The sequence below is a fragment of the Haliotis asinina genome, chromosome 7 (assembly GCF_037392515.1).
Source record: "Haliotis asinina isolate JCU_RB_2024 chromosome 7, JCU_Hal_asi_v2, whole genome shotgun sequence".
Lineage (NCBI taxonomy): Eukaryota > Metazoa > Mollusca > Gastropoda > Lepetellida > Haliotidae > Haliotis > Haliotis asinina.
Genome location: NC_090286.1, coordinates 41,970,769 through 41,986,790, shown reverse-complemented (window position 1 = coordinate 41,986,790; position 16,022 = coordinate 41,970,769). Strand labels below are relative to the sequence as shown.

At 40.5% G+C, this 16,022-nt stretch overlaps 1 protein-coding gene across 1 annotated transcript; it reads left to right on the top strand.

Annotated features, from left to right (window-relative positions):
- The first annotated feature begins 1,924 nt into the window (after positions 1-1,924).
- Positions 1,925-8,191, top strand: LOC137290390 (uncharacterized). Its single transcript, XM_067821293.1, has 2 exons — positions 1,925-2,118; positions 5,041-8,191. The coding sequence occupies exons 1-2, from the start codon at positions 2,055-2,057 to the stop codon at positions 6,477-6,479; spliced, it is 1,503 nt and encodes a 500-aa protein (XP_067677394.1). The 5' UTR covers positions 1,925-2,054; the 3' UTR covers positions 6,480-8,191.
- The last annotated feature ends 7,831 nt before the right edge of the window (positions 8,192-16,022 follow it).

Sequence of the window (16,022 nt, the reverse complement as noted above, 5' to 3'; positions counted from 1 at the left end):
CTTGAAAGGTTTGAGCTTCTATTTGAGACACAATTATTTTATGAAGAGCGTTACTTAAATGTAACCATATTTTTCAATGATGCTTCAGATTTGGGAATGACGTCGGAATAAATATGCCCACTGAACGTAATGAAAGAGTAAATAACTGATAATATTTTTCAACAGGAGTCGTATTAAGCACTTCTTTTGGTAGTTTTCCGAATAATCCTTTCAGATGAACTCATTTAGTTGTGGTCAACTTGAACATGTGTATCTTTACCATTTGAACAAATGTATCATCTAGCGTTAGTCGAAAATACGCCTCCCGCGGGTCCGACGCAAATGATGAACGAGCACTACATCCTCTTGAAAACCCAGTCTCCCATGCCAGGGGTCCCTTTCTACAAAGCGACCGTACTCTCTTACTTTAACATAGACTTAAGACAGTCGTAGCACCACGATGGCTTAGAGGAACGAGGCCAACAAGTTGCTAACCCATCGTCTTTATCATGTCATTTGTTACACATCGATTTAAAGTGAAATGAAGTCTAAAAGTTGCCATAAATCGAAACAAAGATAATAATATAACGCAAATATGCTGCACGGTTAAAAAAATATCTTTAGATTCTTACCATACTATCCATTCTGCATTGAATACCCTGTTATATTGCACTTTCACATGCACTATATCTGCGACTTCAACGTTTTAGTTAGTTCACATGTAATGTCGAGGTGGTAGGGTAATGGTTAATGCGATCGCTCGTCACGCTCAATTCTCCGCTTAGTACAGTGTGTGAAGCCCATTTTCTGGTGTCTCCAGCCGTGGCTTACTGGATCACAGCTAAAAGCGGCTTAAACTAAATTCATGCACTCATCAAAGAACGTGCATAAACCAAATAATAATCTACATACATTAATTCATAAGCATCAAATTTCCATCGCGAAGTGTCATTAATGTGCGATTTCCTCACAGTTTATCAACATTTAAACCAATAGAGTGACGTTATGGAATTATTTTAGTTCTGTCTACACATGGGCCATGGGCACTGTAATCGAGATTCTGAATGAGTCATCGTGTTTAGTGTTATGACGACAGATTATTTCCAAAATGGCACATCCTAACCAAACACAACCCGGACCCACTTGCACAAAGCGATCTTAGCGCTACGTCTATCTTGAGCCTATGTTGAAGAATGGGAGTAACAATAATTGTAGCGTTAAGATCGCTTTGTGCAAGTGGGTTCAGATGTTGAAAGATCGTATCAGTGAACATAGAAACATTACACCCACGTTGAGAGCTTTCTCTTCCCGTAGGAAGATATGACCGGTGTAACCTCTGTGGGAAGAGAATACGTTGAGCGGGGAATCTGGATTTGAGGCAATAGGTGAGTGAGTGAAGTGGGTTTAACGCCGCTTTGCATAGTACCCCAGTTATGGCATGACCTGTCTGCTTCATTTGGGAGAAAAACCCGAAAGATGCAAGGCATGGACGTTTACAGATTGGGTGCTGACAAACCTAGAATGATTTGGAGAATAAGGATTGAAACCCACTATCATGGGTTTCTGATCTGCCCAAGGGACGCAGCTGTATCCACTGTGCCCTTAGAGATAACATAGTCATCAGTTTTCAGTCAGAAAATAACCTACATACATTACCTATCGTATTTGGCATGCATTACAAGGTCAGGTTAGAGTCGGCCTTCGGCATCAGGTGTTCAGGCGTAAAATCATACTCACTCAATAAATATCAATGGAAGGTCACGTATTTGTTCGCCTGAAGTAAACAACATTGGCGTGTACCGGTGAACCGTCACAGAAGACCGAATCCAACCCATGTCTATTGTACAACTGCCTTCACTGATTCGGGTAGGACACCATGACAAGAAGGCGTTTAGTACGGTGTTTACAGTCCAATCAGATGAAAACCGGTTTGAGTAATTCTTCCAAGGGTGTTGCAATACACGTTTGAATAATTATAGAGCGCGGTAGTAGGTGCAACTGCTACCATCTTGATTGCGTTTGTTCTTGTGTCTACACTCAGAAGGTATAAAAGGGTGAAAGTGGACCCCTACGAGATGATGTTCATTGTATGTGCAATGGCGTTCCTGTTGTCGGGGACATCGGCACAATATGAAGCAGGTAAGAACAAACTGATTGTTGGGATTAAGTTGAGCAGCTGAGACGGAATGAAACTATGCGTGTATATTGTAGTACTGTATACATGTATCTGCAGTCAACTTGCTGGGCGAGTTTCTCAAAGGAGAGGTGCGAAACGGTCAGCAGAACATTCCACAGTGGAAAACGAATCGAGATTCTAGACAGACCAAGAGGATTGTTTTCTCTTGCAATCTTGTATCGCAAGGAAAGTAATTTAAACAATCACTTTGTATGCTAACTATTGCTTTCCGTGGGATGGTTTGGCGGGGGGCACGTTGTAAAGAGTTGTCACATTCACACGCAGTAGGCGAGGTTTTCAAACGAATCCTCGTCCCGCGATCAAAGTTCACTCTGAATTTGAATTTTACTTTGACTTTGTAAAGGAACAGCACACCTAGAGTAGTGTTTGTGTTAGAATAGTGCTTAGTCTCTCGGGGTAGAATAGTCCTTCAGCAACCCATGCTTGCTATAAAAGGCGATTATGCTTGTCGTGAGAGGAGACTAACGGAATCGGGTGGTCAGGCTCGCTGACTTGGTTGACACACGTCATCGGTTCCCAGATCGATGCTCATGTTGTTGATCACTGGATTATCTGGTCCAGACGCGATTATTTACAGACCGCCGCCATATAGCTGGAATACTGCTGAGTGTGGTGTAAAACTAAACTCACTCACTAGTCTCTGAAGGTATATAATTTTGATAGTAACAAACAAACCCATTTCATTTGAAAACGAGTCTCAGGGAGATCAGAGATTCTTAACCTGGGGGGAATCTAGACTTGCTTCCTTTAAGGCTTTAGCACTGCAGAGAAGGCTTGGTATTAAGCAAAATAATGTTGTTCAGGGACTACGAGACAGACTATGCAGGCAGGAAGGACACAATTGTGCCTATACAGTGTGCGTGCTCGTTCGTATTTGCATGCGTGCATATTCCGCAACAATCAGACGAAGATTTTAATACGTTTATTGATTGTACTGCTGTGAATTTAATATATAATGTTTTTTCGATTCTATTCATATAGTCAAAAGTAAGGCACGAGAGAAAAGGCTGTATGTAGGTGTGTGTTTGTGTCCATATGCACGTTCAGTTATGCTTGCGTGTGTGTATTGTGTGTTCTACTTTGGACTAAATGCTGCTTGTACTTGTCCGCGCTAATGTCGGTATACCATCGGTACATCACTGACACATGGTGTACTGACAGCGTCAGATCACATCAAAGCCGAGCACAAGACGGATGTGCGAGTGAGTGTGTGAGTGATGGATGGGTGGAGATAGGGTGAGTGAGTGAGTATGGTTTCACGCAGCTTTTAACAATATTCCAGCAATATACGGCGGGACCTGTCCAAGAACATTGAACTGAAAGTAAGAGTCTTGTTCTTGGATCTACCATATATAACACCTTACAATATGAAAGACGACGTTGGTATGAAGCATTTATTTGAAATGGGGAAGTTATTTTGCGTCTTTTGCTTGTAAATTGGTGCCAAAAGTAGTTTGCGGGTCTCAACACCTATTGTTGGCCGGCCAGTCATCACTGGTAACGTCATTAGTCTGGAAGTTCCATGATACTGTGATCAGTTTCGATGTATTTAACTATAGTCATCTTAAGATAAAATAAGATATTATTGGTTTGTATAAAAAGGGTATAGGTGCAGTAGTTGGAACAGTGAAACAAATGCAAGTGCGGCTCATGATGAGCGTTAACTTACACCAACCCCAGTTGTTCTCGGCATAAACCCTTGTAATGCAAACCAGTAACAGCCCTTTGAAACCATGATCGTTTGTTGAACAGCCTTTATCCTAGGTTGAATAAATTTCTAAGATTTAAATGTTCAACTGGCAAGGTAAAATAACATTTTCTAATCCTATAATCCCATTTTTACTTTATTCGGTTTACTTTTTTATTTCCCGCTTTACATTTTTATCCCCCCCCCCCCCCCCCCGGCATGTAATGAGGGGGGATATAGTCGACGTCTCGTCTGTGTGTCCATCTATCCGTCCATCCGTCCATCCGCCGTCTGTCCATCCGCTCGTGCGTCCGTCCGTAATCATTTTGTTTCCGGAGCATAACTCAGAAACCGTTCAATATTTTTAGACCAAACTTGATAGACATAATAATCTCAACCTATAGTTGTGCCTTTTACTATTTACAGATTTTTGGCAATTATATTTTTTTGGTTTTTCCATGGAACATTTTGGTGTTAGTCGGAACATTTTGGTGTTAGTCTAATGGTTCGGTAGGCGTCGTTTCCGGAGCAAACCTCAAATACCGTTCAATATTTTTCTGCAAAAATTAGTAGATATATCAACCAGAACCTAAAGTGGTGCCTTTTGCTATGTACAGGGTTTTGTGATTTATTATTTTCTCGGTTTCCATGGACGCGTTTCGGACTTAGTTTCAAATGGAGAGATGGGCTTTGTTTCCTGACCACAACTCAAAAACTTCCTAATATCTTTCAGCAACACTTGGCAGATATGTAGGGCAGACCCCAAACTCGAAAACCATTTAATATCTTTCAACAGATCTTGGCAGATGTATGAGACAGATCTTGAAATTGTGACTTTTGCTGATTACAGATATATGGCATTTATATTTTTCATGAATTCCATGGAAACAATTCAAACTTAGTCTAAAGAAAAACAATAACTAACTGTCAGATGATTTGTTTGATCAAACATGTCGGGGCCGGGGGGATATGTCATCTTCTGATGACTCTTGTTGTTTAAAGAGAAATTCATCGGTACGTTTTTACTGCAAACGGTCTACACAACGGTAAATGCAGTTGTGATGATGTGAAGGTACGGAAACACGCTAGGACTGGATAGGGCAACCGTACAATGTAGATGGAATGGAATAATCAAATGAATTTCACTGAAAATGTATGGAGAAACATTTTGTTTCAGATGTTCTCATTCTCGGCGCCGGAAGTGCTGGACTGTCCGCTGCGAGTGTTCTGGCGAGGCATAACGTCTCCTTTATCATCATAGAGGGCGCTGATAAGATTGGCGGGAGAATTAGAAGCACGATGTTTGGCGGGAAAATGGTGGAACTTGGATCCAGTGCGTTATATGGCACAGAATCTTCCATTAACAGCACCGTAGGCATGTACAACATCACAGGCCAGTACGTTGACTACGATAGCGTCTCCGTGAAGTCGTCTTCGGAGGAGTCCCTGGACGCACAGGCGGACGTAGTTTGGGATAAACTAGCAAACGCGCAGAAAACTGTGAAGAAACTCTTTGGTGACATCATAGAGGGCAAGATACGGGATATGTCTATAAAAGCGGCTTTAGAGAATGGAGGCTGGTTTCCTAAGACCGCCTTGGAAGATGTCATAGAGGTATACGACTATGATTTCGAATTTAGCAAAGTGCCTGCCCTCATATCAACTCGAGGATTTCAGTCCGTCTCTGACATCCAGGACAAACCCTTCCTGTCAACCGACCAACGTGGACTACAGAACTACATGGAACGATTCGCCAGCTCTTTCATGAATACTTCCGGTCCACAAATGAAACTGAGTGAAATGGTGGTCGGCATCAACCACACTGACAGCTCTGTGTCGGTGACTACTAGTAGCAACAAGACCTTCAGTGGAAAGTACGCCATAGTCACCTTCAGCATGGGTGTTTTAAAAAACAAAAACGACATGTTTAACCCTTCTTTACCAGCTTGGAAGTTAGACACTATCTACAGAACAAACACTGACTCGTACGCTCAGATTTATGTTAAATTTGCCGACACGGTGACCAACTTTTGGGGAACTCGCGAATACATCCTCCACGTCCATCCGCGAAGAGGATACTATCCTATTATCATCAACCTTGAGGCGGAGGGTTTCTTCCCCAACGGGACGAACATACTCCAGTTTATAGCTACAGGGGAGGAGGCACGGAGGGTGGAGAAAATGCAAGACGATCAAGTGAAAGCCGAAATAACGGCAGTGCTCAGGGGCATGTTCGGATCGACAACACCAGAGCCAGAAAGCATCCTGCTGAAAAGATGGACGACAGATCCTCTCACCATGGGCAGCTTCACTTCCCGTCAGGTCGGAGACGAGGGTAACCAGAGGTTCTTGGAGGCTTTGAAGTCACCAGTGGGAAGAGTCTATTTTGCTGGAGAGGCTTACGATGACACGATGGATGGTTTTGTTCACGGAGCTGAACGGTCTGGTAGATACACCGCAATGAAGGTGAAGGAGTGTATGATGGACAAGAAATGTCCAAAGTTCAACCCAAATCCTGCAGCTCCTACACCCGCACCGACCACATGTGAAGCATCCCTACTGTCCCTGTCGCTTGCCACGTTCCTGGCGTGTCTCATGGCAGTGTACTTAAAGTAAATCTTGGCGGAGGGGTGGTCAAAGCGTTCGCTCACCACCCCTAGGACCCGGGTCGATTTCCCATATAGGTACAATGTGTTAACCCTATTTCTGGTGTCCCCAGCAGTGTTGCTAACAGCGGTGTTAATCTGAAACTAACCCGTTCATTCACTTAAAGCATATGCATTACTTCTTTGCAGTTAAACATAATCAATCTAAATACGTTTCTAACCGAACACCCCCTCCCCCATACCACAAATATATCTTACTACATTAACTTTCGATCAGTGTTTAACGTATCCGTGCATCACTTTTATAGTTAACACCTTATGGTTAACACGTGGGCATATATGAACCATGAATTGCTCTTCTCATTTGCCTCCCTTATGTGGACCAGTAACCCGTGATTATGTGTTCAAATATCCGTTCACCCCCTATGTTCACATCGTTCCAGTGGTGTAAATTCAGGTGCAAAAACTACTTGGGAGGTCTGAAAAATTATAAACTATTACTGTCGTCCGAAAAAAAGATTACTACGGTTTGTATCGTATACAAAAAAAAAAACACTGTGCGATGATAATTTAGATTTCTTCAGGGAAATTGTGCAACAAAATAACAAATTCATGCCTGAGATATGAATCAGTATATTTAAAGGTCACATGCAATGTAAAACTTTGCACATTCTGATACCTTTGGGTATTCACTTACCGAAACAAATCATCCAAAATGCCAATTCAAACTAAAACGTTAAAAAAAAGCAATGAAAAAGACCACGCGAAATCGGAGTTCAAACGATTTACTAATTTTCCCCCAGCGCTGGGGCAAAAAAGTGGTTTCAACAGCTGCACTGCGCTAATACTCATGTTTAGTGAATAGGTTCGCGGAGCTTGAAACAGTATGCCTGCCCCGAGTATGAGGTAGTGAGCAGTAGTCTAATCTTGGTTGTGTACACAAACAAGTAGATAATCTACTTGTAACATAAAAAAACCCACTAAATGTAGATGTTGACTGTGATAAGTAGACTTAGTGACACTCAGGGTCTGGTTTATTTACACCTATATGTCTGTCTGCCTGTCTGCTAATGACAATATACAATGCACAACTTCAGTCATTGACCACATGCATTTTCAAATTAACACCTATCGGGCTTGTAAGCCGTAAACAAAGAGCCGGCTGAGCTTATCGACAAATGAACCAGTGGCCAATGAAAAGGCTTCGTTACTCTCGAGTGCACACCCACCTGCTCTGACTGGGTTCGGTATGGCGGATACTTCGTTTCGAGGGAAGTAAACCCGAATACAAAATATTGCACTTTTGATTTGCGATTATACGCTTGTAATTTTGTTTATTTGTTTTTTTTAAATCAGCAATGCATTTTATATATCACGAATAAGTGATAACTGTATTTTAATCATGTTTGATTTTTTGGTTGCATGTGACCTTTAATGTTTTGTATGTGTATCTATGACGTTATGCATGTACGTTTTAGCTGTTTAACGCAACGATAGTATAAATATATATGACGGCGTTCATAGGTGGATCCAGGAATTTTCAAAAGGTAGATGGTGTGGTGTGTGAATGGGGGTTCGAACCCTCGTAATCCTCTGAACAACCACACCGCCGTCGAGAGAAAGGTTATACAAGAATATATTGTTTCAAATGAATATGTATATCCTTTAGTATGTCTGTAACAGTGTTAGTACGAGTATGCACAAAATAAAAAATAGCCCCTATTTCTTTGCCTTCTTTGTCTTATTTCTTAAAGCTGGTAACAAGAGTGAGAAGAATATATTCAAAATTCGGATTCTATATGTGAAACATCTGTTGGTCACTTTATACGGGAACGTGGGAAATCAGCAATGACAGGTTATCGGCATGGTGCATGGTGGCAGATCTCAAAACGAGGTTGCACGTCATTTTTGGAAGTCAAAAAGTGTGATTTCTCGCCAACAGACGTGTCAACAGTAGTACGAATTTCCTGCCCTGCATTGAGAAACAGACTGAAGTCTTCCCAGTTGGAGTAAAAGCACAAATTCCGTGGGATTTTACTTACTGTGAAACACCAGAGTTGGTCTCACTGGTCTCGACAGTTTGCTAATCGTGACAGGAGGCACTGACGTTACGTACACGATAATTACCGACGAGTCAAAGTTCCTGTTGAGATTCACAGATTGTTGACAAAGGGTTGGCGACGACGAAAGGGACGCCATCATGGCGTCAATGTTCCGATTCCCCGATACCTTTAGTGAGTGTTCACTCCTTGTCACCCACTACCTTGGAAAAAGAGTCGGATAACTTCGACCTCTGATGCCTTGGGTGAGCGTTCACTCACTGTCTTTACTGTTCACTCAGTGTCATCAAAGTTCATAGTATAAAAACTCAGACAACCTAGACAGCTTCAGTCAAAATGGCAAACGCACAGGTACAAGTTGAATATATTGATAACCAGAAAGGTGGACAATTTCTAGTCTACACTGGCTTTCAGTTCAGCGTTAAAAACATGCATAAGGACACAGTGTTTTGGCGCTGTCGACATTATCCCATGGGTTGTCGAGCGACAGCTACGACACAGAACCACTAGTGCCATTAGAGAAACTAGACGATGTATAGGTTCAGGCCTTGGAAGACCAACCATCAGAAATACCCGACATAGATATGTTACTGAGAAGTGGGTTCAGAAAGAAGGTCGCCAGACGTGGAACCACTTTGACACACAGGGTCCCCGTACAACAAACCATCTTGAAGGGTGGCACCATAAGCTCAATAACGCCAGACTATCGAGATCTGCAGATTCAACCCCAGACTCTGGAGACCAGATACTAATGTGGCGACATTGATGTTGTCATGTTTGCTGATGCTGCTTAACTTTACTCCTACTTAACAAATGTTGACTTATAAATTATAAAGTGCATGTTCAGATGATAAACTGAAACAGACTATATCAATCTGTATAGAAGTTTGTGTTTATTTAGTACGACTAATCCCTGAACACAAACGCTATAACCATTCCCACATAGCCCAACGTGTTTGTTTGTACAACAGAGTAGTTACAGCCAGTTTTGGGCTAGGCGGGCATGAACCATCCCTGTTGTATCCCTGTATATAGCCTCCCTGGCTGGAGGAAGTGTTGTTGGGTGAGGTGGGGTAATGTATGACCACAGAATTGATCTTGTGATTGTCCAGGGACATTTGACAGGCTAGCGTAATCAGTGCCGATTCCATCCTCGCATAGGATTGGTAGAAACTTTGACTCCCAGGACTATAATGCTCGACCTCACAGAGCAGGAGTTGAGATGAATTTTTTCCTACAGCAGCTGATAAACTGCCATATCACCAGATCTCTGCCTACTGAACGTTAGTGGGATGATTTGGGACGCAAGGTTCGAGGCATTTCACAGTTACAAGCAAACATACAGGCACTCGGACAAGGGCAATGGCGCCAAATTCCATGGGAGACAATTCGCAGTCTGATCTCAAGTCTGCCCAGAAGATGCCAAACACGCATTGATGCCCGTGACAATTGGACCGAATGCTTACTATTGCCAATACAATGTCAAACTTTAGTCTTACTGTTTCCTTAAACTTTGTTTACTGTATATACTATTCCCCCCACCGTGAGATTCCTGATTTATTGCTAAAAGCGTGTTAAACCCAACTCACTCACTTATCAGCACCCTGATGAACTTTGGCTGCACAACGCCTGACACAACCATGTTCATTGTTGACTGACAACGTGTGTATTAAATTGATGCTCGGATGAATTGAAATTAGTGTAAGCGAACGAAGGTTTCAACTTTGAACTGTGTGCCAGTTTTATCAGGGCTGGCAGATAAATAAATGTATGATTGTCATCGACGTTTACCACTTAGGTGAAACCAATGGGCACACCTGGAAACACGTTGCGACGAAACGGGATTCTAACCCACGGTCATAGAAGTCTGCACTACGAATCGCAATGGACCACAAGCACATCCGGGCACATGACTGGGTAAGAATTGGTCATCCGTAACTAATGCTTGTCGTAAGAGGCGACTAACGTCATCGGGTGGTCAGGTTCACAGACTCGGTTGACACAGGTCATTGTATTCCCGTTGCATAGATTGATGCTCATGCTGTTGAGCTCTGAGTTGTCTGGTCCGGAATCGATTATGTACAAACCGCCATCGTACAGTTGGAATACTGCCGAGCGAGCGTTAAACAATGATCCAACCATCCACGCACGGCTAACATATTACCGATGTGCTGACTTGTCAAAATCTGACATTTTTCAATTGAACATATGGGTTTTTTATATTTTCCGTAAGAATCAGACATGCAAATTGTTGGTATTTGGAAAGGTAACCTTTACCAATCCCTACCCTTGGTGATAAAGACTGCAACTTTATGGATGACAATTTCTTGTTTATTGCATAGAGCTGAGAGTAGCTCTGTGCAATGTGCAGGAGGCAGTGTACCATAACACACCCAGGATAACATCCAGGTTGAATTATGTCCCCTCTTTCAACAAGCATAGTTTGCTGATATCCCGAGGCGACACATCCATATGCACTATTCATTACTCTACCAAATGCAAAAGAATGTTTTTTTTCTATAATGTTTTAGTGTAGATATCGCTATCAGGAGGCATACACTTATTCTATTCAGTCTCCTCCAACTTTAGACCCTCATGCATGTATCTATTGACACATACTCGTGAAATCTGGCTCTCATGTTGCTTAAATAAACACAATAACACTTGCAATGGTTCATTTAGTTTAATGATTGAGCAAAATGAATTTACATGCTTACAATAGTATATGCTTCTTTTGTAGAAGCATTGCTTGGCAACTGTATCAGTTTCAAGTGAGAGATTTCTGTGAGAGCAAAGTTCTCTGTCATCTATAAGTGAGAATGTGACAGCCACTGGTCAAACCTTCAGTGTTGTACTACTGGTAAGTGGTGCACAGATCTACAGTGGTGCCAGAGAGTGGCAAATCCTGTTCTTCCTTAACCTGAGAAACACCTATGTTTCCCATATCCTAGAAACTCCCAGCTTCTTTCTTGTCATCTTATCAGTCAGAAGTGAACTCTCAACAGTCTTAAAACATTGGGGTCTCTTCATGCATGAATTATACTTATTTTTACGTTTAAGGACCCCAACCATTTTCATCATGAGGACCATGTGGCTTTGATGCCTAGTTGAGTGACAGTTTTGTTTGGTATTCGCAAATGAGGTTATGGCCTATCATCAATGAAGGTACTCTACAGCCACTAGGCTAAAGTCAACAGCTACCTGTACCTTTGATAAACAAACGCATGGACAGTCGATGAAGTCACATCTCCATCAAATACACACCTGATAGGGTTCAATAACTGAAAAGAGATTCACAAAAACCACACAAACAGCTTACAGTTCTGCATAGCCAAATGCTTGTCTCTCATGCATAGGAATAGTATGTTGATAGTCACTAATACATACTTCTTAATAATGAATATTTTGGCATAAAATATACTATTCAACAATGGCTAAGGACCAAGGTAGCCATCTCTATTAAAAAGCATATTGATTACTAAACATTGAGTAGACGATTCCAGCAGTTCCTATACTTAGTTTAGATTAAAACACAAGTATTCTTTACTTCAGCGCCAAGAAATATCTGCCGGAAACTTTCTAACCATAACAGGCATAGAATCTGTGTGTTAAATCAAACAAACCAATAGCTTAATCGGCGCTACTGTATTGTAAGATCTGCTGTAACTGTAGGCGTTAACAATACTACTAAAAAAAGTTAAAGACCATCCAATTCTTTCATAGTACATCTGCTAGTGGTGCCATGACAGAATAAATAGAGTAACGTGGAAAAAATGGATGATCATTAACGTTCTTTGGCGTATTCTATTTCAAGACTGTGTCTCACCCTGTCCAGGTCAGTATTTACCAATACTCAAAACTTCTTGATTCACATGTATTGCATCTTGACACACTTAGTATGCATTTCAAAACTTGGAGGGTTTGTTATGTACATAATTACACATTCTTTATACCATCTGGAGGAATCCCATCATCAATTCCAAAGAACTCCACTTGTGATAACAGAGATCCCAGAATGAATGGCTCTTACTTGACAGGTATTAAGATATGTGTTATCGCAAGATCTGAGAACAATTTTCACGGTTTATCAAAAAAACTTTTAAACATAAATAACTTTGTGATGTTTTGTATTTTCAACAAACATTTAAGAAAATTTCAAACATTTTGTTTCTTCTAGTTCAGAGCAATTTCTTAGTTTGGAATGATAACAAGTTATGATTTTGGAACTGCTAAAACAAAAGTCATCCGTAAAGAACTTCGTACTTGTATTCACACTGGTCATGTTAACTCCACAGGGTCGGGACTATTCAACAGATGACTATGTTCTGTACCAATGAACATGATGAAGATCACACTGTTTCAAAACCTACACCCTTTATCATTTCATTTTCAAATTTAGTAACGGGCAAAATTCAAAACACAGAAACCGTTTCCAATTTATTCAACACCCAGCACTAAAAGATTAGAAGAGTTTAAAACATGTCTAATCAGAATGAAAAGGTTAAAATATGAAGAATATGAAACAGGGAACAATGAATCAAAATCAGCTATGCCATAATTTGCCATGATATTGTTACACAATTCACATTAATGGCACCATAACCTCGCCACTCTTAATAAACCTATTCAAAGAAATAATAATAGTACACTCCCATTCACAATATATTCTTTCTAGCAAACCTTGCAGAGATGTTGAAAGAAAATGTGAAAAAAATCACTTTCGAAATGAAGTGATGGTACTGGACTGTCACCTTTTCAGTAAGGCAAACCTATGAATGAACTTGCTGTAATATAATTACATTACTAGTTATAATGGCTACATCTGACTTTCTCCATGGGGTGTGAAGATTGGTGTGGGTCATAAATTGGAAACGGTTGTCATCAGTACAATGAATGATGTTTTTAATTACAAATGCAGATGCTGTGATTGTGTGAACGCAAATTATCAGAAATACATGACAAGTAATTACCTGGCTGAATTCAAATCTAAACTTGGTCAAGTGAAACACTCAAAAACCACACTTTAAACATGCATTAAGTAATATGAATCTGAATGAATACCTCAAATGATGTTAATGCAGGGCTCGGTAAATATTGTTTTTCTGGTGACCAATGCCACAGAAAATCACTGGTCCCACAGTAAACAAACACTTAAAAAACCCACCTCAACACTATTCTAACTCCTTGCAAATATTCCCTGTTTCTGTTAAAGGTAAACACAAAACAAAGGGACCCTTTCAGATTTTCTAATATCCTGTCAGACTTCCTCCATGGTTGATGTACATACATGTATTGACTCACAGCGGTCTTAGTCTGGTGAACCAGCATACATGTGAAACCCTTTTACCATGGTGAAATTACCTGTCACTTATGCAATCACATTTGTTTGGAGTGAGTGAGTTTGGTTTTATACCGCTTTTAGCAATATTCCAGCAATGCCATAGTGAGGGACTCCGGAATTGGGCTTCACAGTTTGTACCCATGTGGGGAATTGAACCCAGGTGAACGACATGATGAATGAACACTTTAACCACTAGGCTACCCCACTGCCCCCAATTTGATTGAAGTTCAATCACCACATGGACAAGGAATGAACCTTATGCTACTGGTTATCAACGATACAGGTATCCGCAAGATATGAGAGGGTAAAACCAGTTCAAAATATTGTCCTTATACGCTAGGTACCGGTTAATTCAATGACTGGATCACTGCATTCAATATGAAAACAGAGACTTGAGACTATACAGAAAAATCACAATGAACACTTAACTGGAATTAAACTGGAATTCGAGTGGATGTATGCATAAACAAAGAAATGTACAACCAAATCAAAGAATATTGTATACTGCAGAAACCAAAAATAATGCCTTTGAACAAATACTGAATTCATGCCACAGTATACCGGTGATACAAATCTTCATGAGGAACATTAAGAAATAAATATACATCTACATGTTATACAATAATGTCAAGATCCTGAAATAAAGAGAAGTGGATTGGATGGTGTGGGTTACCTCCCTTGACTAACCAGGCTGTCTGCAGGAGAAGTCTTGTCCTGATTAAATAACCCTGTCAATACAAGTCACAGTGTCAGCCAGTTTATCAATGCAGGGTCAACTGTAGAATGCAGACCATTCAGTTCTTCTAAACATATTGGACCCACATCATACAATGAATATTCACTGCTTATCTGCAACTTGGCAGGGATTTCTAGAGATCCACAATGGGAAGAAAACTAGCCAGTGAGAGAGTGAATATGGTTGAATGTTGTTTTGAACTTTATTCCAGATGTCATGCTTTGCCATGTTCCTGTGGGAGAAGCATCCAAGTGACCAAGTCTTAGTCTTCTATCACTTCGGTAAAACCCACCAGAATGACAAGAAAGGCAAAAGCGAAACATACTCAAGGTGGAAAAAATTAAGGCATCTCATCGCCAGGCAATATCATCAGATTTCATATAAAATTATGACACCCCCCCACCACCCCAACAAAACCCCAAGGGGTCCAGTGTGAGCTCATGCTCACATATCCAAAATTTACACATCCACACACTTTTACGTTATGAGCCTTCTACACTAGCTGTGCAGATCATTCACAGGCAGGTCTATATACACGGTGTGGAGTATGATAAACTACAAATGACAAGCAAAAGACCCTATTTCCAGCTTATTTAGGCACCAGAGCAAAGGGAGATAACCCACTAAGATCGGATATAACATGTATTTGAAACAAGCACCATACACTGTAACCATGGTGATTACAAACATATTTACAAATGTCTTCATGTGCTATCAAAATGATTGTTCCAGGCAATGTAAACAAGGACAAGATAACATGCACTATAACCATTCTTTGGCTAATTACACACACAGCTGGAATGGTGAAATCTACCATTGTCTTAGCCAAAAATGAAATCTATTTTGATTCTGTTGTGATTATCATTAGTAAATGGCATCATGAAATTCACATGAAACTGAAAATTCTTATTCAACAATCTACTCTTCTTCTCTGAAGCTGCAGTGCTTGTAAGTACTTTCCAACAGTTGCAATTTTTCCAAAAACTCAAAGTTTTCAAATGTGGATATACACTGAATGACTTTGTAAGAAAATATAATCACAGGACTTTTTTTCACTCTTAAAACACAATAGAGAAGCATACATGACGGAAATCTGATTCCACAGTGTTCACACCAAAAGCAGAAGACAGAAGCACCATTTATAGCACAAGACCCAACACATGTATAAAACATGACAAACCACACATATCCATGTTGCAATTACATATTCACTGGGACAAGCTTGCAACAGCAAAATGGTTATAGCAAATAAACACTTCATCCATTCAGTAATGTATAAGCCCAAAGATAGCTTGAACCAAGGATATGCTATTTTGAATAATTACCTAATTATTCATTCAACATCATCACTGTTGAATGACATGATAAAGATGTTAGGATACTTTTATTTATATCCCATGGAAAACGGTTCACTAT